Source organism: Apteryx mantelli, chromosome 5 (assembly GCF_036417845.1).
Source record: "Apteryx mantelli isolate bAptMan1 chromosome 5, bAptMan1.hap1, whole genome shotgun sequence".
Taxonomy (NCBI): Eukaryota; Metazoa; Chordata; class Aves; order Apterygiformes; family Apterygidae; genus Apteryx; species Apteryx mantelli.
The window spans coordinates 71,724,040-71,751,510 of NC_089982.1; the positions used below are offsets into that span (position 1 = coordinate 71,724,040).

Sequence of the window (27,471 nt, forward strand, 5' to 3'; positions counted from 1 at the left end):
TGTATTTGAGACCAAAATACCAATTTAGGAATAAGCACTTCTAACGTGAATAAAACAAGATGCATCATAAAAATGCAATGTGGTTATATTTAATACCACAAGTAGCACATATTCAGCTGTATAGTTGTGATTTATTATTTATATTCATTGACTGCCAGCATATATTTCCATGGAGCACACTCACTTGCATAACTGCAATGCACAAGGCAGTTGGTTATAAATTGATGGCTGAACAGATCACATTGTGTAAAGTAAGGTTGTTCATAACATAAAATAGATTGATTTAAGAGCAAATCTTTCTTAGCAACCCATAGTTAATATTTTGTTCTGTTTCACTCGTCTCTTGAATGTTGTGATATGGAGTTTTTTGACTGATGTGTATATATAGTGTATTTATCTAGGAATAAAATACTTTTTTTTTTTTTTTTTGGTAAGTACAGAGAACTGTTATTAACCTGTGAGTTGTATACGGGTTAGGAAAATTTTCATCAGGCTCTACTGTGTTAGACTCTGGTGCTTCCAGGTAATCAGTATAGTTTTGAAAACAGTTTTGCCCATGCAAAATGAGTCAAATGATACTTTCTGATATGTTTGTAGGGATGTGGTGACATAGGTGGCTGTGTGCATGTGTTTGGTCTGTGGGTCTCTGTGTTGCTAGCTTGCAGAATATGTATGACTTGTAGGTTATTAAATATCCTACAGGAGTTACACTGATTTTTTTTTTTTATTATGTTTTTGAAATACTATCTGTTAATAATAGTTTAAATATAGCTTTAATATCTGTTTTGAAGACTGTTTAGAGATTTACATTGAAAAGAAGATCTATTCTTGATTTAGAAATAAATTTTTGGAGGATGAAATTATGTAAATCAAGTCAAACTTGGTTGCCTGCTTTGCACAGGTTGGTGGGAGGAAGAAATAAGAGTCATAGTTTGCCTGAAAGCCATAGCTGCTACAGAAAGTAAACTGGTGTGAGCATTTCATTCTAATCTGTCAACTTTATAATTCTGTAACTTTATAGTAATGCTAAGAGCATCACTGCCAAAATTTTACTCTGTGCTTTTTTCCTGCTTCTACATTTGTAAGGAGAATAAAAAAAAAGACACAGAGAATGAAATATGTGGTTGATATTAATGTGAAATATTAGGTTGATATTAATAGAAACTAAAGACAATAGTTAACATTGTGCTATACAACTTTCCTTCTGTAAAATATGCTGTATAATTTCTAGTTAGCAATGTTATGCTTTATGCAATTCTAATCATCTTCTCTGAAATAACTATACTGGGTTCTTTATCTACAGTTTTATTGCATCTTAGTGATCATAGCTGGATGCAGGTGACTTTTTTTCCAAATGCTTTAGTAGTCTTTGTGTTTAGATATAGTTACTATTTGTTGTATACTTGTAAAAAGCTATTTCTGTTGATATGCTAAAGCTGTATTACCAGCTGTGATAATATATCTTTAATTTTATTTGTATCTAAATTTCCAGGTTAATAATGTCAAAGAAAACATCCGTATCTTTTTTCCCCCCTCCCCTCCCTCCCTCCAGGAAATTTGAATGTTACTCTTCAAGTGTGGGACATAGGAGGTCAAACAATAGGAGGCAAGATGCTGGATAAATATATCTATGGAGCTCAGGTACAGTATAAATGATGATAATTTTATCTAAGTAACGAGATAGAATTCATTGGAACTTTGCTCTCAAAATTATACTTATCTTGAAGGCTATTTTTTTTTGTAGATCTCAGTGTTGAATATCTGCTTAACCTAAACTTAATTGATAGTAATATACAACTCTTAATATGGGGTGTAGTTAATTTTTTTGAGCTGATTTTAAAAAGCAAAGTAAAGGTGCTCGTTTGTAGATCCTAACAACTCTTGAAACAGATGTATGTTTCCGTGCTTTGTGTCTTGAGTTGAGAAAAGCAATCATAGTAAATAGTAAAAGCTATTTGGATATCCGTGTGGTAGATATAGTGGCTGCTTTGAGAGCAGATGCCTCCCGGGGGGAAGAAGTAGAAGGAGGAAATTAAGAGCAATCCTACACCATTAAACTCATATGTGCAGTTGGTGTTATAAGAGGGCAAACAAAAGGAGGCAACCAGGTAGCTAAATATTTTTGCAGAACTCCTATCCAATGACAATTTTATCTAGAGGTTAACTAAGTGACTTAAAGTGAATGGTAGGATTAAGTATGAGATAAATATTATAACAGTATATTGAGCTATGAGATGGTTTGGGATGATGTACTGTATGCCAAACTTTTTAACATGAATGATCATAAGATGTACTCTGTTCTTTAATTTGGAGTTTATAATGAGAACAGTAGGCATAATACACTTCATAGATATATCTGAAAAGAAAACAAGTGTATATCTGTGTGTGGGTATGTTTTCCATTACTTTAAGCAGGAGAAATACGGGATCCTAAAACTTGTATTGGATAGAAACTTATAAGTATAGAGCAGGAATGGCTAGTTAGGGATTAGGATTTATTAATTGACAGCATAAAGACAAACTTGTCAATTTCACATTTGGCACTTTCAAAATATACCTAAATGTTTTCAACCGTTTTTATTAAAAAGTATTTTGCTGCCCTGTGAAAGATCTACCAAACAACAGGAGAAACTGGCTTCCATGACAGAGGAAATTTGATTAATCACAAATTGTTGCCATATGCACAAAGTAAACTCTATGAAAGAAGTAAAAAGCTATTAAGTTTTTCTGCATTGCATTTGGTGATAAATTTAGGAGTTTCTTATCAACAATAGTAGGTCAAAAAGTTCATACCAGTGCTCCAAGGTAGGTTCATATCAGTAAGCCTAAAGTTACAGTAATCTGATTTTTTAGTCATTTTGAGCAAATCGACAAAAGAACCTACATCCAGTCTCCTCTTTAACCTCCTCCCACCCTCTATTATTACCCCCCCCCCCTTTTTTTTTTAATGAACTAGTGGCTCTTCTCCCTCCCCTTGTTGTCATATAATACCAATGTCTGTAATAGGCTTTTTATCCTCAACTTTGAATACACTTTTGTGTTAGTTTTGTAACAGCATCTCTTAAAGACAGATAAAACTATCCTTATCTTCATCTATTTATGAAAAACACTGTGAATAATTCTGAAAGGCACTGTATTCGGTTTGTTTCCAGGCTGAAGCTTATTTCATGTTGAGCATCTGTAGCTTTGTGGAAGAAAAGGAGGAAAGGTAAAATAGTGCAAGTAGGAGTATTTAGAAGGAAAAATCTTTTTAAATACATAGGAAAAAAAAATCTGTGAATGGGCAGCAAAATGGCAAAAGCATGGTTGAGAAGAGCCGGCAAGGCTGGCTTTTATCAAGAGTAAATTGTGCCTAACCAACCAGATTGTGTTATGTGAGGAGGTGACTGGCTCTGTGTTTACCTTGACTTTAACAAGTCTTTTGTCATCATCTCCCATAGTATTCTTGCAGACAAACTGGGGAGATGTATACTGGATGAGTGGTTGAAAAACTAGATTGACAGTTGGACTTAAGGGGAAGTGGTCCATAGCTCAATGGCTTACTTACCTGGTAATGAGTGCCTGGTTATGAGTGGTATTCCTTAGTGGTCAGTCCTATTTCATGTCTTTGATTTGAACAATGGAACAAAACATATTGCAAGTTTGCAGATTACACCTAACTGGGTGGGAATGGTAAGTATGCTGGAGTGTAGTGCTGCCACTGAAAGAGACTGTGACAGACTAAGGGAATGGGCTGACAGAAGCCTCAGGAAGTTCAGTGAAGGCAAATGCAAAGTCCTGAAGCTGGGACAGAATAACCTTGTGATAGAGATGGATGATCTGGATGGGGGAGTCCCTTCCAGCTTGAATTATGATAATAAAAGTAAGAGATTAGATAAAGAAGTCTACTCATATCACTGCGGTCCTTAAGTGGAGTTGTCATGTTTTTGTACAGTTTCTAGGAAAGTAGTATGTGTACCTATGGTGTGTGGTACCTGGGGTACAACTGGTATTTTAAGAATCTTATTTGTAATGTACACAGGCTATATACATGTAGAGCAGATGATCTGGATCTACTGCAGAAGTTTTGAGTTGATCTGCGTGTATTGTCTAAATCTAAATCTTAAAGTACATCTGTAGAATATCATGCAATATGCCTACAGTATGCATGATGCTTTTATCCAGTATTTGCAGGTGTCCATAGCCAGACTGGAGTTGCTGTTCTTCATCTCGCTGATCATCTGGAGATTCAGAAATCACTAATGGCCAAATTCTTGGTTTTGTGCTCAGAAATCTACATGTATGGTAGACCTACTTATAAAACAATAGACCAGCTGGACTTGGAAGTTTTGAGAATCTACAACTGAAAATGTTATCTTGATAGCAAGTCTACAGTCTATTTGATCTCTGTTGAAATGTGATCAGGATACCAGGTGGAATTAAGGAGTGAATCTGTCTATATGTTGCAAAACTTGCCACCGGAGGTTCCCTACTCTTTGAATCAGACCTGAATGAGGATATCTTGAGGATATAACTTTTGGTTAAGTTACTGCTAAGGTGACATTTTTTTGACTGAGGCTTCCTATGTTATGTTTTAAGAAACAAGTGTGGGACTTGAGGATGAGTACCCACTTAATTTGCTTGTGTGGTTGCAGTTGGAGAAATTGCAATTCACTTGACACATTTATTTCAGAATTGTGGGAGGCTAAGAGTAATTGTACAGTCAGTGACCACAGCTGAGCTAATAGACCATAACTCATTAAGTCATGGCAACTGAATTGCATACAATTAAGTGACTATATCTTCAGCCTCACCAAAGACAACAGTGGTTAAGTATATGTAGACTGTGAACTGTTTCTTTTCCTGTAAAGATAGCCTATCTGCAGATGAGCGAGGTATCATAAGGAAGTTACTCTTTGCTAAAATGAATATTTTCTGTCTAGAAAACCTTAATCTTTAGAATTTAGGTCTAAAATATTTTATGAATATTAAGAAACTGTAAAATCAGTTTAGTTCCTTCATACTAAAGTCAGTTACTGGATGGGGCCAGCTAAGGATAAACCTGGAGGCTAAAACTACATGTGCACTTAATTAGTGTTTTTTGTAGCTTTTTTTTATTGTGACAAACCTTAGTATAAACTTGACACCTTTTAAATATTGACTGTCTAGTGTGAATATATTACTTGGTTGAATATTGTTATGACACTTCCATAATTGCAGTACTGCTGTATAGTAGCAGTGCTGCTGTTTGTATGGGAAATATATTTCAGAACCACGCCCATCTCTTAGTTGTAATTGCTGCCCCTATCCACATATCTAGTTTAAAGTATACTTAAGAGCTGGCATATGCTACCTCATAAATTGGCTTGTTAATAGAATAAGAGTTCTGCAGACCGTACCTTCTCTAGAGACCAGCAAATCATTTCTGCAGTATTCTCAGTTTCCAGTGGCCTATATTTGAAAATATTTTATAATTCAGAAACAAAAAGCACTCACATATGCAGTAATGTAGGCAAAATATCTCTATTACTAGAGTGCAATTATGCAAGCAGGGAATATTTGCCACATTGCTGGAGACTAGAGAATTAACATACTGTTCTCAGCATGTTGTCCTCCATATGTTTCAAACATTTTTCATGGCAGGGAAATGTGCTACTTCTGTGTTACAAGGCCAGTGTTAATTTTCTGCCTTAATTCCTCATGCATAATGGAGAAATAACAGGTTTTATGCTTTCCACTCATTCTGTACTCAATAGACTGTAAGTTTGTTGAAAATATGATATATTTTTGGTGAAAGCAAAGATGGAGTTTCTACTTTAAATAAAAAAAGGAGAAATAAATTTTAACTATGGAGTTATGGATAGTTCTTCATTAATTATCCGCATCACAGTAAGCTTCTTAGAGTGCTGTTGTGTCAAAATCTAAGCAATAGTTTTTCTCTGACCCAGATGCCAGGCTGCCCTTTTTTGTATCTCTAAGATGTTATACCTGCCAGCTTTGCCCTACTTGGATGGATTGGTCTGACATAAAACTTGAGTAACCCATTGGTGAAGCAGACATAGTATACTCTTATTGCAATTATGCAATCTCGCATGAAATCATGGCTATTGTTGCAGTTATCTTGAGCATGAATTGAAGTAATGTTCAAGAGATGACAGTATTTACATCTGGTTTTGTTCAACTTTACAAAAATTTCATGGTGTAGGTATTGGCACCTGACTGATCCCTTATTAAAGAAGTAGTTGGGGGATCTAACAGTTTGGGAACAGTCTCTGAGTTCATGAGCAGAAAATGGTACGGGGAGAGAAAAATCAGGAAAGGTAACTTAGAACAATAGTATAATACAGAGATCAGAAGAAAACAGGTCTGAGATGCAAAATGACATAAGCTAGGGTTCAAGTATTTCAGTTTTGTAAATAGAAGAAGTAATTTAGAAGACTGTAAAAGAGAATGATCAAGAAAAGAATATACTTTAAAGGCGGTGTTTTAGATCAAGCAGCAGGGCACAAAAAGGAAGTTGGGTGAGCCCTAGTTCCAGGCTTTGTTCAATAATTTATTTCATGACAGCGCCACCAGGAAAGCTCTTTCTTCTGAAGGTGTAGGTGGGCTGCACTTGGCTAGAGGATCTGTAGCAGGGTAGCACTTTGAAGAGATAGTAGAGAGAGTTGGCCAGCATTAAGTGTCTTGAATTCTATTAACTTTATCTTTCATCTGACTCTGATTAAACTTTAAAGCATCTTCAGCACTGAAGTTTTCTCTGCCTTCTGCAAGCTGGTTTGCTGTGCTTTTCTGCAAGCTGGTGAATGGGCTGGACCACTGCTGAAAGAAGCATGCCATGTGCCCTTTCTCATTTACAACTTTCAGCCTTATGTCTGTTCTTTTAGTCTTTACAATACCTAACCTTCAGCTCCAGCGTTGTCTTCCTCACTGAATATCTCATAGCATTATCCATATGTCCTTCCTGGAACAAGGCTTATATTAGACAAAAAAATACACGGACAGGCATTTGGATGGTTATAAAAATGGTCAGGAGAAGTTAAGTGAGACACAAGATATTAAGGAATAAGGGTAGAAAAATTGGAAGAGGGTAGTGAGTGTTTAATATTAGATTCGATAACTGAAGTAAAGGAGGAAGAGAGCAAGGGAAGAGGAAGTGGGTGTCATAAGTCTTAATTTCCTTGGAGGAACTAATGAAGACTGTTCCTCGGAAAGTAGTAGACATAATTGTTTTAAGGAACAAGAAGCTCATTTTGCCAAGAAGTTGATGACATTGAAGTGAGAGATGGATTTGTGTTGCAGTCATAGGGAAATAGAAACTGAAGAGATCTCAGTAGGATCTGTTCCCCTCTTCTGAAGCTATACCTGCATAATTTCTATTTCATGTTTATCAACTTTGAAAAATCCTTCAGTTTTGGGAATTCTGCCACCACCAAAGGTATATTTCAGAGCTTCACTATTCTTACTGTTTACATGTTTTCTCTAATATGTACTCTTCTTTCTATAATCTTCTCTCTGTGAATTAATCCTATTGCTGCTTGTCTCCTTGATCACAGAATAATAGGAAGATTCAGGTTGGAAGGGACCTCCTGAGGCTTCTAGTCCAATCTCTTGCTCAAAGCAGGGTCAACTGTGAGATCACACCAGGTTGCTCAGGGCTTTATCCAGTCTGTTCTTGAACATCTATAAGAACAGAGACTCTACAACCTCTCTGGGCAGCCTGTTACACTGCTTGATTCTCCTCATGGTGAAGAAGTTTTTCCTTATTTCCAGTCTGAATGTCTCTTGTTCTGACTTATGCTCATTGCATTTCATCCTTCTGCCATGCAATGCTGTAAAGAGCTCCATCTCCTCAATAGCTTCCTTGTGGGTATGGGAGGGCTGCTATTTGGTCCCCCAAAACCATCTCTTCTCCATGCTGAACAAGCAGAGTTCCTTCAGCTTCGCCTCACAGGACAAGTGCTCTGACCATCTTGGTGGTCCTCCGCTGAACTTGTTCCAGTTTATCAATGTCTTTTGTGTATTGCGGGGGGGAGCTAAGATGGGATGCCTTATTCTAGGTATGCTCTAGGTAGTGCTTAGTAGAGGGGGATAATCACTTCTCTCAATATGTGGCTGTGCTCCTGCTAGTATAGCTCAGGATACTGTTGGCTTTCATTGCTGCCAGGGAACACTGCTGGCTTGCATTTGGCTTGCTGCCTGCCAAGACCCTCAGGTCACTTTCAGCTTCTCCCCAGCCAGTCAGTCCCCTGCAGTATGTGCTGTGTTTTCCTTCCCAGCTGCAGGACTTTGCATTTGTCCTTGCTGAATGTCATAAAGTTCCTGTCGGCCCATTCTTTCGGTGTGTCTAGGTACCTCTGAATGGCAAGCCCTGCCATCGAGCATATTGACTGCTCCTCCTAATTCAGTGTCATCTGCAAACTGAGTATAAAAGCATATAAAATTAGAACTTCTGTTACCTTCGCTTGACATTTTTAACAGCAGCATCGTGCCTGCCATCAGTCTTGTGTTTGTTGAAATGGTCCAGTTTTTTCAATTTTCACATGTCAGTTATGCCTTCTAAACCTCTGATATTGTTACTGTTCTCTTCTAGTCTACCTTTTTCTAGACAACCAGTGCCCAAAGCTGGATGCAATATATCACCTGGGATGTTTCATTCCAGTCTGATATTTGCCTTTTTTTGCTACAAAGTAAGTTTGACTTGTGTTCAGCTGTGGTCTACTCTAACTCCTTGATCCTTTGCTATAGAACCTGCTACAAAGCCAGATGTTTCCTATCCTTGTGCAGTTGATTATTGCTTCCTTTGAACTTGTCCTGGTACTTATTGAATTGCATCCTATTATTTTTAGATTGTTTCTCCCATTTGGCAAGATCATCTTATAATCTAAACTCTCCTCAAATACTCTTGCAGTCTTTACCAGTTTGTCGTCATCTGTGAAATTAATCTAATAAGCATGCACTGTTTCATGATCTGAGGCAATCATGAAACTATCAAGTATACCAGACAAACCTTTGAAAAAATCTTTTCACTTGACACTGAGCTATTGAATCAGCTGATTTTGTATCCATCATACTGTTTCTTTAGATTATTCATGAAAACCTAATGTTTGGGACAGTGTGTAGTTCCAGGGATATATATATATGTATTTTTAGATGTGAACTCCATGAGAACAAGAACAACAGAAGCCAGTTCTGACTGTATTCCTCAATTACAAGATATTTAGTTCTTATGGTATAGTTGAATGCAGTACAACATAAAAAGGAGGGAGCTGGCCTTTCACCTCCCAAAGGAGAGCAGAGAAGCAACAATCAGGCAATATGAAAAACAATTCAGTCATACATTTCTTACTTTTCTCTTTTTTTTCCAAAGAGGGGACTGTAAGCTACAGACTGCAAACAAAGCTAGCTAAAATAGAAGTCCTTCTCCAGTGTGATTTTTATCTTCCTATTAGTATGAAGTGCTTTTTTTGATTTTTCACAAAGCATATGCAGTTTGGAATATTTGTAGTATAACTAAATGTGCTCTTTTGTGAATTGCTGTTTTTTTTCTCCCTTTGTAATTCAGTTAGCATCTGAATTTGAAATACTACAATATTTCTCTCTGTTCTATGTAAAGTATGTTTACTACAGAAGCTTATGCTGACTCCTGTTTAATTATTCCTCGAAAGGTAAAATGCCATTGTTTGTAAAACCCTGTTTATAATAATAATCTAATCATTTTACTGTTTAACAATATTTTATAACCTGTCACATTTTAAATATATCTTTCCTTTAGGGTATTCTCTTGGTTTATGATATCACGAACTGCCAGAGCTTTGAAAATTTAGAAGACTGGTATAATGTGGTAAAAAAAGTGAATGAAGAATCGGAAACACAGCCACTTGTGGCCTTGGTTGGAAATAAAAGTAAGCTATTCATTTTTAAATATTAATTGGAATACTGTGGGTATTTAAAGAAATATCACAGGACATATATCTTTAGCAAAAGGAAACTGATTTGTGTATCTGTGTTTTGTGTATTAAGCCTATGATGGCCATGTTTAGATGACATATTTGGGTGCACCTAAGGGTTCTAGTTTCTGGGCAGCCAGGTTGAGGGACTTGCTGGAGCATGCTCTGTTTGGGACGCAGCCTGTCTGTCTCTGTTTTCTTACTTGGAGAGCAGCACACAGGAATGGAGAGGATCTCTCTCACCCGAGTTTAAATTTGTTATTGTTTCTGAATATATCTGTGGCATGCATCTAGAATGGAGAAGTGGGAATCCTTCCTCTGTCCAGTGAGCGGTATATTGTGTGGTTCTGTATATCAAGGAGAACAACTATGTATCTCTGCTGGATAGAGACTGGTAAATTAACTAATGGTATCTATTATTTAACATTAGAGATAATATGAGTTTTCTAATTTTTTTTGCATGCCAGTATTTTTGCAAATAATTAAAACCAATTAAATAATTGATATCTCTTATTTGGCATTAGGTATAATATTTTGAGCTTTCTATTAGTTTTTTTTTTTTTTTTTTTTTGCATGACAGTAATTTTATGCATGAGTATCCTTATTCCATGTTGTTCTTGTGGGATTTTTTTCACCTGTCCTGTTTTTATCCATGTGAGTATGATGTAATGCTTTTGTTTACTCCTGATCACCCTAATATACCACCTTAAACAGCCATCCCCTGTTAGTTCTCTAATTAGCTGAATACCAAATTCCCTCATTTCCAATTAATAAATCTTCCAGAAGAATCCTCATCTGAGGATATCTGAGGTCTTGATTCCAAGTCTCTTAACCTTTTTCTATTGAAGGTCATAGGAGTAACATAAAGCAACTTTAGAAATGGAGTTAAGTGATGGAAGCATTTTTTAACAATTAGCATTTGAATTTATTTGAACAAGAAATCACTTTTTTTTTTTTTTTTTTTTTTTTTTTTACTTTCTCACATATTTAGGGCCTCAGTCACAATGTCCACATCATGGACAAATCTGAGAAAAGACCTTATCTAGAAAGGTAGTATTGTTTAAAAGCATTTAAAAATATTATAGAGACAACACTTTAATTCAGAATGGTTAACTGTAGTGTTGCTACTGCAGTGTTACAATTTTTTATGATATTAATTATGAAAGACTACTTTTTTCTGGGAAGAAAACAGAGAAGCTCTTAGAGTTACAATATATAAATAGCACTTCTGAAAGTATAACATAGACTGTGTTGTACTGTAGCACACCAGAGCCAATAATACAGATTCTGTTGAAATTCAAATGAAAAATATTTTTCACTGATTTATATTTTACCCCCAAATTGGACTTGCTAACTGGAATTCTGCAAATCTTATGAAGTATTTACAGTAGGATACACATAAGTAATTTCTTCTGCTGGAATGACACCATATAGGCAGAAAACCAGGCACTGGTTTCCATTTGCAGTTAAAAGAGAATGTTTTATCTCTGTTATATACATTAAGTACACGGGTTTTTTTTCCTCATATGCTTGCATGCAATTCTTTAAAATCCAAGTATTTCTTCAGGAGCATCTGCATATAGAGTATGGGTGAGTTTCCAGATAGAAGACTGATATATGGAAAAGGCTTTTGTTGCATGAAAAAGGTATCTGAAGGAACAGTTTACTTGCTGCCTGGTTTTCCTTCAGAAGCTGTATGTGAAGAAGAAAAGCAAACTATTGCTTTCATGTGATCCTACAGACATTTGTTGCTGTTGCACACATCATGAGCTGCTTGGTGTTTCTCAAAAGAAGGCGCATAGGGGATGTTGCTTACAGTGGTCATTCTTTTGCTTTATTTTTATTTCAGCATGATAAAAATTAAGCTTTTAGAAATTCATTGCTTTTCTGGACTTTATAATAGGAGAAGAACATCCGGGGCGGGGCTTCCATCTCAATGCTTTAATGGCCTGTGAGAGGTTACTATAGTCAGGCTCCTACTGTAACATAAATAGAAAACAAGGTAAGTGCTTACAGAGAAGCACTATGTTGATTCTTGCATATTATGAAGGATAAAGCTACCACTGCTAACAACTTTTTCAGATGGGATCACTGTGTTCAGAATAGGTCAACATCTTTAGTCAGTAAGTGGTAAGATGCTTGTGCAGAATGTAAAAGCAAGAGGTTTCAAGCCACGAAAAGCCATTTCATAAACTTGTTTGACCTCGTGCATGATATAGGGCAGATACTTTCAGTCAGTAGTTTCCGTCTGAGATCTGTACTTGGTTTTTGAGCTATAGCATGTCTTTTAGAAAAATATCCAAATATGTTCACTGAAAGACTAGAAACTTTTGTATCCACAGTCAGGTTACTCTAACTTTCTTTCTGATAAAAGTTTAAAAAAAAAAAAGCAAAAAAAAAAAAGCAAAAATGCTGTTATTTTCATTCATGACACTTCATTACTTTTGAAAATTGGGCCTATATTTAGATATCTGGATAAGAATTTATGAGCCTACCAGAAACCATCCATTTTGAAACTCTTGGCCTAAAATTAGTGCTGCTCTTTTAAGTCTACTTAGCTTGGGGTTATGCTCCCATTTGTCAGATTTTTCACTTACTAATATTACCTGAAACAAAAGAGGTTTTTTCCCAGTTTCAGGGTGAACACAGATGGGATCTCGTTACAGTGCTCTAGAAGTAGGAACAAAACTATGGTTAAAAAAAAGCTTGGAAGAAAACAATAAGAAATATGTATTTCTTCATTATCAAATATGGAAGACTGTACACATGAATTACAGCAAATGTAAATAATTTCCTCAGGTAATTTTGTGATTGAAAACATAAATTGCTTCAAGTATAACAGTAAACGATATGTACTAGGTGTTAAATTGGCTATAAAAATGCATGATTTATTAGTGTTTTGTTACATCAATTTATAATCATCACAACTGTTAAATTTGTCAAGTTTGGAGGAAGTTCTTCAGTATTCTACCAAACTTGAAGAAATTGTGCTGTTCAGTTGTGATTTAAATGAATCAGCACTAACTTTTACTTTTAATTTGCATTGCAATGGATTAGAAGTATGAACTCAGCAAGCCCCTGTATGTCTGCTAAAAGGGTGATAATTAACTTTAGAGTGATGGCAGCTTATTAAAATGTCCTGTTGTGATTGTAACAGACTAAAATTTACTGATCAAATGATATGTAATTAAGGAAATTTATACATACAAAGCTACTTTATTTGCTTCTGGAGTAGATAAAAGGAGGGACTAAATTGGTAAAACAATTGGGAAAGCATGAGAGCTTTAGAGTTGCATCCTCCTTTGTGAAAGGAATATTTTTTTTAAGATGGCTATTTGTCCTCCTGTGTGCTTAGTTTTATTTTTCATTCTTTCTTACTTCTTTGCTTCCTTACATCTTTTTCTACAGCTTGACCAACTGATTCTGTCAGAGTAGGAGACTGACTTGAGCCAAGATCTTGCCCAGACCTGCTTCCTGCACTTGTCCTATTCTCAGTTAAATCACAATTTTTCCATACTTTTGTGTGTGTGTGTGCATGTGTGCACATTCAGTAAACAATATATAGAATCATAAGACCTAATTTAGAATGTTTCTTTTTTAAATTAATAAATCATGAGATTAAATCCTAAAATTTAGTGCTGAGTCTTAAATTTAACTTTCCTTATAATTATTCTGTAACTTACTTTCCAGTATTTTAATCTTATTTGATACAAAGTATATTTGAAATATGCTTATTTATATGTTGCTATATACCACTTCAGTTGCACCAGAAATAATGGTCTAAGCTTTGTTGTCAACAATGAAAAATGCTTTGGAGTTTCAGTGTAGTAAACTAAAACTTTATAGATATTGTACTGTCGAATACTTTGATATGTAATATTGCGTAGTATAAAGTAAGCTCTAGTTATCAAATGAATGAAGTATATTTTGTGCACTTAGGATCTTTGCTTAAACTTTTGGTATTGATTTGAATTTCTGTAATTTGCAATGGGTTGTCTGGTCATTTGTGTGAATTAGAGAGGTTTTACTGTGTTTTATATGACGGAAGTGTTTCGTTCCTTTCTGCCTGGACTAGTTCTTTGTGTATTTTCCTCTGCACTAATCTGTAACCAGACTCAAGTGTCCTACCAGCGTTTTCAGTGGATATATTGTAAACAAAAATTAACCCAGGTTGCATGGGAGCTACACTCTTTTTGATTTATAGCTACCTAGATGGTCTCAGGGCGGTGGTTATCTGTAACTTATATAGGGGGTAGGAATTATCAGGTACCAGTGTATAGTGGATGGATGAATGATTTCTATTCTTAGAGATATTAACCAGATCCACTCCTCAATAAAGACTAATAACTCAGATTTTTAAACAGTCTTCATGACAGATGAGGGCACAGAGGAGAGTGCATCAACACTAATTAAGAATGTTGACCATTTGTTCGTCTTAGCTGTGATTAATTGATCTTGGAGTGCTATCTCTGAACAGGAAGTGATATGCTGTTATATTGTGAAGTTTAAAGGTTACATTTTAGTGTACCCTTTAACTTACATTTACATACAATGTTAAATCTTTTTAGCTATCTTATCTGACCACAGAAAGAAACATTTTCCAGCGCACATATGAATGAACATTTAATGTACTGTGTACTAATGTGGATCTGGCCTTTAATAGGACCTATCCAGTCTACTTTTGGACTGCATTACCATCCTAGCTACTTAGCCTCCCCATTTGTACTAGGAATGCTTCCTCAATAATACTCTGTTCAAGACTCTGGTTTATTAAAGTTCAGGACTACACATTCACTCCCTTGTCCCTCTTGCCCTCCCCTAGCTGTGTTCTGTTCTTGTTTCCTATGCTCTTACACTTGTTAGGACCTTCACCTGTAATTAAAACAAGTGTAGAGCAGCTCATGCAAAAACTCTGTTCCTTTGAGTCTTTTGCCTGATTAAACTATAGATCCTATATGCCTGACAGCAGGACCAGTCACCTGAGCCTCCACATGCTCCTGGGACTGGAGGGTAAACTACTTACATGTAGAGACTCCCTTAAAAAGAGAACCTTGTCCTGTGCTACGGTCAATTTACCTACTCATTTGAATAAATGTAGAATGTTACCCTGTTTTAAAATATGTATAGAATGTTTGTTTCAACAAATTTGCAAGATTAATAGAAAATATAGTCCTATGTATTATTTTCTTTCTTCCATCAAATCAGAAGTTCCATCAGTTAACTTTTATTTACTATTTATAAGAAGATGTTTAAATTAATGAAATAAAAAATGACAGTGGAAATGATCTTTTATTCACAATAGTAATATATTTCCAACCCAATGTCTGAATGTGTTCTGTATTACTTTAGGGATGGGAGCTTTTTAAAAACATGCGTATTTTTGAGTCATAAAATTATCTTGCTTGTCTGAGAAAATGTCTGTCTTGTGAAACTTTGATCCTAAGTCATGCTAAGCATAATATTAATAGTGGAAGCAAAGGCATTGCTGACTACCAGCACTGCCAAAGTGATCTATTTAATTATCTCAGTTGAATTGCCATTTGGGCAAATCTACTGAAGTGTGATATGTGCCACACAGAGGTAAGGTAAATGGAGCCTGAGCCACAAGTGTGGTTCTTCAGAAGGTAGCTGAGCTTATGGAAGCTTGTGCAGGACAAAAGAAATGGGGTATGTGGAAGGGTCTTTGCAGTGCTGTATTATTTACTTAGGAATATTCCATGGGCTGAGAAGGGAGAGCACCTGATAAGATATATCACAAGCATCTGGACATATATGCTGCATTCTGCCCCACATCTCTCTGTTACCTGCTGTGGTAAATGTATCTGTTTCACTGCTTGCAAATCAGCCCAAGTTTTACTCATGGTCTTCTTTCAGAACCCTTCATAAAATGATCTCTGAGGTGGGGAGTCAGAGTGGAGACAGCAACTGCTAAATCAGCAGGTTAGAAGCAGATTTTAGATTATCTTGATTTTCTTCTAGTGATGCCGCCGTTACTGGAGCATGTATACCTGATGGATTTTGGTGTCTCTGAAAAGCCAAGTCATCTGTGTCAGAGTGCTAACGAAGAACAGAGTAGAATGGAGAAATCTTTTTTTGTCAAAAATCTTTTTTTGTCTGTGTCAAAACACATAATGATCATTATCATCTTTTGGGGCCCTGTTGGCATTTAGATCCATTTCTGATGTTCAGCACGGATTGAATTAGCTAGTAGTGAGTCTGCTATTTGAGTTGCATTCTGCTGCAGTACAGAATTTAGTCGCAGTGTTTAGGCTGAATAGTTTATAAATTTATATACAAGAGATACAAATTTGCTGTTATACCAGTTGTCTGAGTTTGAGATTTGTACAGCTGAACAGAACCCTGATGTAAACAGATGTAATTCCATTGAAGTGAATGAATTTCCACTCATTTGAACCTGGGCAGGTTAGGAGTAATATTGTGTAAACTGTTTGCTGAATGTAATATATTCTAATTATAGTCATATGTTGCTTTAACAAGGAAGTGAGGGTAGTCTAAAAAGAGAGGACTAATCCAACTGATAAACTATTATTATGTTATGCTTTCTTATTTTAGTTAGCATGAATAACTTGGTTTCTTCTCCTTCTAGCACTTAAAATCTTGAGGTTGCTCTTCCCTTTTTTATTTGTGCATGTAAGTCTTGCCTGCAAAAGAGACCAAGTTCAAAGAACTAGTAGAATATTGTTACTGTAGCTGGAACTCAAATGCCAGTGTGGCAGAAGTGCCAGTAAATAATATATCCACAGTCAGTAACAGTTATGCTTAAATTCAGAGAAATCTGTAAAGATGTCAGTGAAAAATGGAAATAGAAGTAAACCGTTTAAATACAAAGGTTAGAACAGTATATGTATCCTATTTTTATAATAATACACAAATGAAATGCTGAGAGATCTCTTACTGTTTCCATGGATTTTGTCTGTAGTTTATTTAGCAATGTAGACATATGTCTAATAAAAAAAGATGCTGCATAAACCATAGTTCAGGCTGAATGTGCTTCTGTTTTTGGTTTAGGTAGAAATGTTTTTTCTGGCTGCGTCCTTCATACTTAGGTCTTCTTACAACAAATGGAAAGCCCTTAATTGTACCTAAGGGAATAGTTAATCTATGGTGGACATATGGTGGACAAAAGCTGAGTCTAGTAAATGAAAAAAATTATAAACAGAAAATGTGTGAGTGTCTGCACAGTCTGAGAGTCATGGGAGATATTGTTCTGTTGGAGTGTAGCTTATTTTAAGTTAATCTGCTGTTCTTTTTGTTAGTATACTAATGGAATAGTTAGTGCAGCATAAAATAGATAATTTTTTAAAAAAGAACAATTTTTGTATCTATTTTATTGGATAGAAAAAAATACCTGTTTTTAAGACATGACATTTTTTTCTTTGCAAGGTGTCCCACCCCTATCTTTGCCATATGATATAAATACAGTTTGATTTCACTAGTGGAGTGAAGCGCTCTGAAATTTTTAAAAGTTATAACATTTGATTGGGGGCAGTTAATCAGTGTTAACCCTGAGCAGCTCTTGGGCTTTATGGATTCAAGCATTATATGTGGTTGCACTGCTCCAGCAAAAGGTTAAGTATTAATGGAAAATGTTCACAGCTCTTTTACTCAAAGAAAACACGTTACTTGTAAGTTTTCTTTTGATTTCACTTTTACAGTTACATTGAATGTCTTCATTCATTTAGCCATCCATAAAGCAAATATTGTTGCACATGCAGTGGATAATAAGTCTTTTTAGGACTACTTGTGTGGTATGTCACAGATCATTAACTGCAAGTAACCACCTGACTTGAGGGAAGTCTGGAAGCATCATTACAGTGAAATAAGCTTTTATTTCTGTATCACTGCAGCACATTGATTTGTAGGAATGTCTCCATTAGCTACTGTGAAAATATATTCTCATATATTATTATTGAAGGAAGTTGATGATAGAGGATAACCAATGTTCAAGTGTGAATAGGGCATTAGTATTAGTCTTTTGGACAAAGTGGAAAAAGAGACAAGTGCTATTGTAGCATTATTTTCTATTTAAGAACTGGATAAGTCAGTAAACTAATCTTTTTGTTACACTTTTGAGTCAGACTAATAACATGTAGTAACATTTATACAGTATTTATGTGTGCAAAGTAATTTCATCTAAAATGTACACACCAACTGAATTATGTTTATTACTATGCTTACTACAGGCAGAAAGCATTAAAGTTCATTTCCTGATAAGCAGGGAAAACTTAAGCTTTCTCCGTTTAGAGAATGGAGATGTGCACCTCCATTTCAATAAGCCAAAAAATGTAAGAACATTATGAAATAACTGGTAATTATTTAATCTCATCTTAGAGGATGAAGGATGACCTATGTTAATATGGAGCATAAGTATAAGGGAGAACCACTGTTAATATGATTAAAAGCAGTTTGTAGTGTGGAAAAAAAAATGCTGATATATTGTCCTGAAAATATTTTAGAAAATTTGAAGTTCTTGACAAGAAGATAATATTGTAGGATTATCCAGCTGTTACTATTTAGCAAAATAATTTGCCGTTAGATCCTTTAGAAACAAAAGACAATACAAGACCATTAAGTAAGTAAAGTGTTCAAATCAGCCTTTTAGTTGTATAGCACACGCAGATTCAAAAATGAAGAATTATGGGGAATGTATTGTATTAGGTATATTTTAAAATTGTACGATTGTCAGGACATCATCTTGTTTAGTCTCTCAGGGATTTGCAAGAGAAGGGGAAGTTAATGGTACTGTTTCAGGCTTTGTGCATAATTATAGCTCTGTATGCTTGATACGATAAGAAGAGACATTCAGAGTTGATGATGCCCCTTTCAGTGTATGAACATGTAAACTCTGCTAAATGTATTTTTTTTTCGACAGATCTTTAAGCATATTCTTGCATTCATGATGTTGGTACCTCTGGTTATGAGTTCTACATTGTTCCAAAATATGAGATAGTATTTTTAAATGAGTTTCTACATGAGTTGCTCTTTCTTTCTGCTGTCTGCTTTGATTTATTCTATAGGTCAGTTTTTTAGGAGGGAAAAAAAGTATTTGAAAACAGATATTTACTGTGCAATTATTCTTCCATGTGATGAGACTGTGAAAGTGTTACCATAGTAGGTGATGCTGGTAATGGTGCTATGCCATTATCATATTTCTCTAACCTTAATAGCTCACTGAGATAAGTGAGTTAGTTTAAATAAGGCAGACAGAATTGTTGGTATTAACACTCTCTTTGTTCTTTCAGCCTTCGTGATATGGAGGATAACCTCAAAATATGTTGTTCTTAAAGGAGGGAGCTAAGTTTCTCTAGCGCCAAAAAGAGTGTTAAAAATCAATTCAGGTTTGCTGAAATGTGTTGTTTACAGAAGTGGAATACAGTAATGAGGAATAGTAAATTAGAAATTAATCTGTTTATTTCAAACAAGGACTTTAAACAGAAGAGAGCTTACTGTACATGGTATACAGTTTCTATTTCAGAAAGACTTTGAGTTCCTTATGAAATTTGCATGATATGTTTTAGCATTTTTAACTCAAATTTTATTCAGTAATAGTACTTTAAAAGTTTTGTCTCCTTTGTTTAATTATGTGACTTAGAGTATTTAGTTAATATGACAAGGGAATTGTAAATAAGTAGCAAGTAATTAACTTTTGCTGAACCCTTTGCGAGGGTTTAATTTCATTCCATCCATTCTTCCCTTTACACTCTGCTCTGAACAGAAGGAGAAACCATCCCATCTCATCCGCTGATTAGTATTTTTAACACTTACTGTAAAATGAGCCCTTTCACTGCACTCTTGCTGCACTCTTCTAATTGTTAAGTGCAGAGAGTGCTGTGAATCACTGACTTTAATCAAAATTTCTCTTGGTTATGTAGATTAAATTTAGAGTGAGTCTAGTGACTTCATATGAGCTGCTCCAAGTTTACTCTGATGTTTTCATGACTAGTGCCTAGATTAGAATGTTCTTTTGGATTACCTTGTGGTCTTTCTTTTTCACAAAGTATTATCTCATATGTTTGATTATGTGTGATACTCATTATTATTTTGAAATATATATACATGAAGAGGAATAACAATACCTTTTTCTGACTTTCAGACTAGAGAATTCATTCCCAAGCATTCCTGTATTTATATAGTGTGTAGCATTTGAAAACTCCCACCAGGATCATTGTTTTTTGTTTCAGGTGCTATACAAACACAAATTCAAAAAAAGCTACAATCTAAATAGTTGCTTTGAACACACAGAATAGTAAAATGTTTTGAGAAAGACTTGCTTTTGGAAAATACTGGGATATAATCATGTATTTTGAAGGCAACTTTGCAAAATGGTGCATTCTAAAGTTAAACATTTTTGTGGTAGATAATTTACAATTAAGAAGACTGGAAAAAGTAGTTTAAGATTTGTGCAGACAGTGCTCCTTGGATATTTTCAAAAGAAAAGAGCAGAGACCCTCCGTTCCTAAACATTCATTTTACAAATTACAGGGGAAATTTGTTTGAAAATTCTCACTGCTTTAGCCTTGCAGAAGGAAGAAAGCAAGCGTGTAGGTGTTGTTCGTCAGGCTGCTTAGCAGAACTGTTTCTAAAATATTTGTATGTTCTCCTGCCCACATGGAGAAGTATTTTGATCTGGAGATGCCACTGCTGTGCCTCATGGGAACTGGAGTTTCGGTGCTTCTCTTCCCGTTCTAAAGGTTGCACTCCTTCCCCACACCTCATCTGTGCATCACGTTTTCTTAGGTTTGATAGGGCTTTGTGACAGTAATGCATCATGGATATAGTCCAATTGCAAATCCAAGCTTATGAGAAAATAGCGTATAAGACAAACAAAAAAACCTTCCCACTAGGTACTGTAGTGATATTTCTGAAACAAACTGCTCTGTTTTATTGATTGGAAATTTTTTAGGTATTTAGTTTTCTATGGAAAAAAGAAGCTTTCTGAGCAGAAAGGGCTTTTTTCGGTTGAAGGAAAAACTCCAGTGGTTCTGACTAATGATTCTGGACTAGTCCAACTGTGTTCTGTGTTACAGTCATTGGACTAAGCTGTTAGGGAGTCTGCAGAGTTTTTGATTTGATCCATTGTTCAATTTGAAGACTATTGTCGCGGTAGTTTGTTTTAATAACATTACCCTGTACTTGCAGATAATAGTAAGGGAGGAAAAGCAGCCTATTCCAGTTACGCTGCAAGTCTGTGAGGTTAAAAATGTTTCTGTATTGATAGTTCTTTCAGAGCAGTATTCAGTAAATACTCATGGTGCTGTAATGATTTTCTAGAAGGCACTGTATAGTGAGTTGTAAAATATGCAGTACAAGCCCATAATGTAGAAAGGTTCTGGATTTTTCTAGAAGTTATTCATTACATTCTTTACTCTGTTAGTTCTTATTTTGCTGCAGTAAGTGTAACTTACTATAACGCTACCAATATCTATCAGGAACAACTGCTGAAGATGTCTGGACTCGAGGTTTGAACTTAAAGGTTTTTTTAGAAATGAAGGCTTTTTTATTTCTGAAGTTTTCTCAAAGAAAACAGTGGAAGGAAACCATGCAATGAAAGAATAAAGAATAGTTTTTGTAAAGACACCTCTGTATTGCCAGATAAAACATTGTCTAATTATTATTTTTTTATGCTGACCTTTTAAAGTACATACATTAAGAAGTCCTCCTCTTACACCATAAATGTTGCAGTTTTATTTTGGGAATGGTATATCCAAAAAGTTTTTAGAAAAATGAATAGTTATTGATGTAGTTGCTTATTTAAATGGTTGATCACTAGGGCAATAATGCTGGTTTCTGAGCACAGCCAGTACTTTTTCCAGCTGCTTTATAGCGATATCTTGAAGCTTAAAATGTAATCTATATGGGTAAGCCACAAAAGCCACTATATATTAAAGCAGACTCTGACTGTAAATCACAATTGAACAGCTGGCAACACTACTAGTCATAAACTTATTTATTAAAAAAGCTAAACAGAAGAATTATATTAAAAAGAGAGGAGTATGTTCTACAGACCAGTGTATATAGCTTAAAACCTGGAAAGTGCTGTAGATTAAGGGCCCAATTTATGAACATCTGTTCTGGCAGTTTCTGTGAGATTCTCATGTTCTTTATAATAAAAGTGTGAAACATGTTTTTCCCCCATACTAATCATGCTTTTCTGCAGTTCATAAAACTTGCACTGAGCCTTATGCAACTGGGCCTGTCTGCTTTACACACTTGCTAGAGTAATTTACTATTCATGAAAGAGTGAGTACTATAGCAGCGTCACAGTCTCTTGCTATATGGTTATCCTGAGTTGTTCCAAGCAGTCTTATTGGCTTCAAAAGCAGTGAATGAACACTGAAGTTTACTTCATGTATTTTAACTTAAAGCATGACAATGAAGTAATAATGGGAGCAAGTCACTGGAGAGCAAAATGGACAGAAAAATGTCTTGTTCATAACCATAAAATTCTCTAAAATTGAAACATACTTGTGAATCAGCTGGTTTTGCTCCAATATATTTCATATCTTTGGGCACTTCATAAGTCACCAAAAATAACTGTTAGCTCCCCATAGTTCTTAATTCTGAGATAATGATAAAATTATTATTTTAATATTTTGTGTTGCTTACACTGAATTGTGCCTTATAGTTTTTAGTCATATTAACAGATATCTGTGGGTATGCTTTAGGATATTCTTGATTCTCCTTGAAGAGAGAACTGAGAAATAATAAATTCAAAACTGAATTTCTAGTTCCATTGACATCAATACTATTTTGCCTTTGACATCAGGGTGACAAGGGTTCCTTTCAGAGATTTTAGCTCCCAAGCCTTATTTTATCATCTAACCTGACCTTCAAAGCACAGGTTATAATATTTTGCTAACTCTTGCTCCAAGTCTGGTAATTCAGATTAAACTAGAGTAGATCGTTGTGAAAAGCATCAATCTTGTTTTCCAACAACGCAGAATCCCGTACAATACTAAATGCTGCTGCCATTATGACAGCTATTGTTAGCTGCAGGGACCCACAGTCAGAGCTTAGGAGAGAGCCAAGGTGCGAAGGAAACGCTGAGCAAACATGCTGTCCGTGTCCTGAGCAGTTTATATTGCTTTATCAATGAAAGTGGTTACACTTTCTTTCCATTTAAATTTTGTTAGCTTCACCTTGTTATGTCTTTATTAGGCCAAAGAGCCATATGCTATTATGTAGTTGTTTAACCTGAAGAGAACACTTCCAACTAAGAATCCTCAAGAGAGGAAAATCTCTGTGTTCGAAACCAGAACGCCCTCTTCTCTTGGCAGCTAGCTTCCCATACCTTTAGGGTTGTACTGACTTACAGCATAGAGAGAGGATTTGTGGTATCCTCTTGACAGAGAAACATTTTATGGGAATGAGGCATCTTCTGTTCCCATGCCATCCACTTTGAAGCATTGCATAGTGTGGGTGCATCTATGTGGTCCTATTTGTAGGACATATTCAACTATTTTTGAGATTATTTGGCCAATTTTTTAAGCTAAATTGTGGAATACTAGGGAACTGTACCAAATGTGTATTGGTCAGTGATGGTTCCTTTTGCCTCCTCTTTGAATTATACTTTTATAGTTGTTTTGTGTGTATTTGTAGTGTGAAGGCAACACAGACAACTAAAACAAAAAAGTTACTCATTGTATAACCACTTCATAGTTATGGAAGTTAATATGAAACATGTTTTGATAATTGGTATACTGTGAATTGTTTCTGTCTGTCGATGGTGTTGGTGTACTATGAATCATTTTTATCTGTCAGTGGTGGACTGTGTATAGTATATTAATCTCAGTCCTCAGAACATGGTTTTATTCACAGAAGGTTCGGGAACTTTAATGTTATGTTTGCTTTATCAGTGTGATGTTTTCTGTGGTGAACTTCTGTTTGTTAGGTTTGATGTGTTAAAATGTACAAATGTAATTTATATGCACCTGCCTAAGGCATTTTACTTGTAACCTGGATTTCATTTGCAAACTGTGCCTTGAACTGAATGAGAAACTTACCCAATAGAAATTAAGGCTTCATATCATCAAAGACAGTATCAAATTATGTCCCAGAGGAACCCTAGCCCAGGATCCTGGTTGTAGTGTTTTTATTGGGCCTCACTAGAATATTCGGGATTCCTGGTTCTAATTAGGCCACGTTTCCATATTCATTATTAACCCTTTATTGAGAAAAAAGGCTCATCCTTGCGCCTCTTGTATGTGGGTCAATGAGGGAGAGAGACAGAGATTACTACATCACTAAAAGTTTTCCACCTGCCTCCCTCTACTAGGCACTGCTGTGTAGGCTGCATCTCTTTTCTCTTGACGTTCTTTTATTCTCCCCCTTCTCTTTCCACCTAGTGCCTTGTGCTTAGTGTAAAGGGAGTGCTCTTAATGTTGGTTTTCTTTTACCCTCATAGATCTTCTGAGAGCACTGCTTTATCAGCCCACTGTGGACACCAGGCTTTTTTTTTTTTTTTTTTTTTTAACAGTATGCTGATTATGTTTTGAGATGTATGGTTGCTTTGCATACATGTGTTTTTAGTATATTAGACATCTCCTAAAGATTCTAGCAGCTCTTCTGGCTGAATAAACTTGATGGATGAACTATTACGGACTTTTGGTTTAAATAGTATCTGTACTAGTGCACTGGAAAAATTTCCTTTGGAGCTGTTACAGTCTACAGGGTATATAATCCATATGAATCAACGTGGTATTTCCTTCATAATCCTGTGAATTTTCTGCCTAATAAATTTATGATTTTCTTAAGTGCTTTAGTAGAAAAGACCTTTTAAATACTCTGAAGATGTATAGAATTATCTTATTGTCATTGTTGTGCTTTTGTACTTAATTTGTCCGTATAGAAATGAAACTGAACACTTTTATTCTCCTTCCTTTTTTCTTTTTTTAATTTTAGTAATTAGTGCTATGTATTAAATAATTAGGCCACAAGGGCAGAATTTTCATGAGTGTGCCAGGACTTAAAAATGTAGATTGCTATCTGGTGGGATTTTCAAATGTGGTTTAACAAATGCTCAGTTACCAAGTCGTTGCTTTGGTGCTTTTAAAAATCACACTAGGAGTGACTGCTTGTCTGTGCTTTACCCCAGTATCTTTGCAAATCTGATTCTAAACATTTAATTACTCCAAGAAACGGAATTAAATGCAGGGAAATTAAATTCCTTTGAGAACCAAAACAGTAAGTGAAAATATGGTAGTATTAATGAGCTAGTTCTGAGTTATGTGCATATTCTATACTAAGATATATTCAGGAATAATATTAGAACCTGTGAAACCACTTTATTCTGGAATTAATTTTAGGATTGTTCTGAGGGAAGAGCATAGTACCTAGGCAAATTCTAGCATACTTTCAGAATGCAACTCAATTTCATTTTTGAAAACATTTCTGAAGAAACAGAGGGTTAACTTTGCATTAGCTAATAAAATCGCATAAGTGTGGTGCTCAGTTTTGTGAAACTTATTTCGAGTGTTTACTCTACCTCACTTCTTGTTCTGGAATTCTTTTCCCTAGCACGAGCACAGCTGCATCATCCGTTTCCATGGTCCTTTTAACCTCCACTTTTAATTAAAAAAAAATTAAATCAGATGCTGTTTAAAGCTTCCAGTTTAGTTTGGGAAAATAAAAGTTCACATCTAGCCCAGGCGTGTGTGAACAGCTGTTAAAAGCCACAAGCAAAACGATACTTATAAAAGTGGTGGGGGGAATTTTAAGAGCAAGCTGCCAGTTTGACTGTACCTTTCAATTGCTCTTCACTTTCAGCCAAATGGTTTTAACAATAATTTTCTTTGAAAAAAAACCCTATGTTTTATAGAAGCAGCAGTGCAAGCAGTTAGGCCAGCGGTAATAGGAGGCAACTTGCCATTTCTCTTTAACTTTTTATGAAATTTCTCTTTGAATCTGGGGAAATTGCTCATTAGAGAGGTACAAGAGGTTGGAAGGGATCGATGTCCACCAGTGCCCACCCACCATGTCGGTACATCTGTCCCCGTCTGATTCTGATGAGTGATCTTGTTCATTGAAATTCCAGAGTCCTAAGACTAAACATTAAAGTGTAATACTTCATTTGCACCATGTTTTGCAGATATTATAGTCTTGTCCATCACTTAAGCATTTTGAAATAATTATAGAATGACTTTTTTGAATCTGAGTTATGAAATTTGGCTAATCTGTTGGACAGAAGAATGAAGGTAATTTATCAGATGTTGAAAATTTAAAAGAAAGATGGAAGCTTTAACGATCCTTTTCCAATCCAGATTCTGTACTGTAAGTAGCTTTCGTGAGGGTTCCTTCAAGGACATTATATCTTTTCTGTGATGAGGGGCTACAGCATAAAATGGTCTGTGACCTAATAACCATATGTACGTATCTCTGTAATTAGTTTGGCCATTTTCCTTTGTTCCTGTCCTAGTTAGTCCAGTCCATAAGCCAGATGTCATCACTGCAAAGCCTTCTGAGACGTATGATGGCAGTCTGTATGAACAGGCGTGCCCAGTCCCACCATTCCCCCATTGTGGTAGGGGAGCACTAAGTCCGCTTAGCTCAAGCTTCCTCTGTTAGTATGCACTAGCAGTCATTCAGAGCGTCTATCTGGATGTGGGATTGCCTTTGTATAGCTTGGAAGCCTGACAGATTTTTGGCTGTAGTACAGGACTGGCCCACATGTAGAATATATATACAACCCTGTAATGTGCGAGTGGGACAGGACAAGCCTTGTGTCATAACTTGCGCTGATCCACTTAAGTGAGAGGTCCACTGAGGCATACTTTATAATTAAGCCTCTTGACTTATTCCTGGGGCAGCAGAATTATAATAATGATAAATGCTCTTGAAATTTCTGCAAAGCTGCACCCCCCCCCCCCCCGGCAGGTTTTTGAGGTATCTCTTAATCTTTTCAGATTATTGGCAGATTACAGCCTGTGTTGCTGGTGCTTTCACTAAAATAGTCTGGTTTGCTATTTGTTGCTTTGTTACATTGTTAGCTGCTATGTTGGGGTTTCCACACTTCTGCTGTGCCCTTGGTATCTTCTTTGTCCCCCAAAGTGTAGCCTGCAGTGTGCAGCCTAATGTTTAGTGTTTGAAGTTTCAATGTGGTTTTCATTTGACATGGCTGTCTTTGCCATATCATGGCCAGCTAGTGAAGCTGAATTGGGTAGCAATGTAAAATTGTTTTAAATTTATTTTGTCATTGTTTTCTCTTCTGCTTAAATGCTTAAGTGTATTAAGACTTCACTTCATTAGCAAACAAGAACCAAATAACTTGTTAACCACTTCCAGCATCTTGGAGGTCTTACTCTTGCATTGTTAGGCAGGTTTCCCTAAAATTCTCCACTTCTTTTCTGAAAGGAGAAGGAGAGACAAATGCAACAAACAGAATGCCAGGTCAGTCACTTCCTTCTGTCGCTGTGAGTATCCCTGGTGCCCTACTGTAAATCTCTCTTAGGACTCTGTCTATACTGAGATTGGAATTTGGGGAATAAATCACAGAATTACCCTCAAAACTTGGGAAAAATCAAGATGGT

General features: G+C 35.8%; 1 protein-coding gene across 2 annotated transcripts in view; it reads left to right on the top strand.

Moving 5' to 3' along the window:
* Positions 1 to 27,471, top strand: part of RAB28 (RAB28, member RAS oncogene family) — a 66,579-nt gene that overhangs the window by 11,841 nt on the left and 27,267 nt on the right. For both annotated transcript variants that reach the window (XM_013960090.2, XM_013960091.2), the window contains exons 3-4: positions 1,553 to 1,641; positions 9,751 to 9,880. In XM_013960090.2, the coding sequence (XP_013815544.1) occupies positions 1,553 to 1,641; positions 9,751 to 9,880 (219 nt within the window). The remainder of the gene's footprint in view (positions 1 to 1,552; positions 1,642 to 9,750; positions 9,881 to 27,471) is intronic.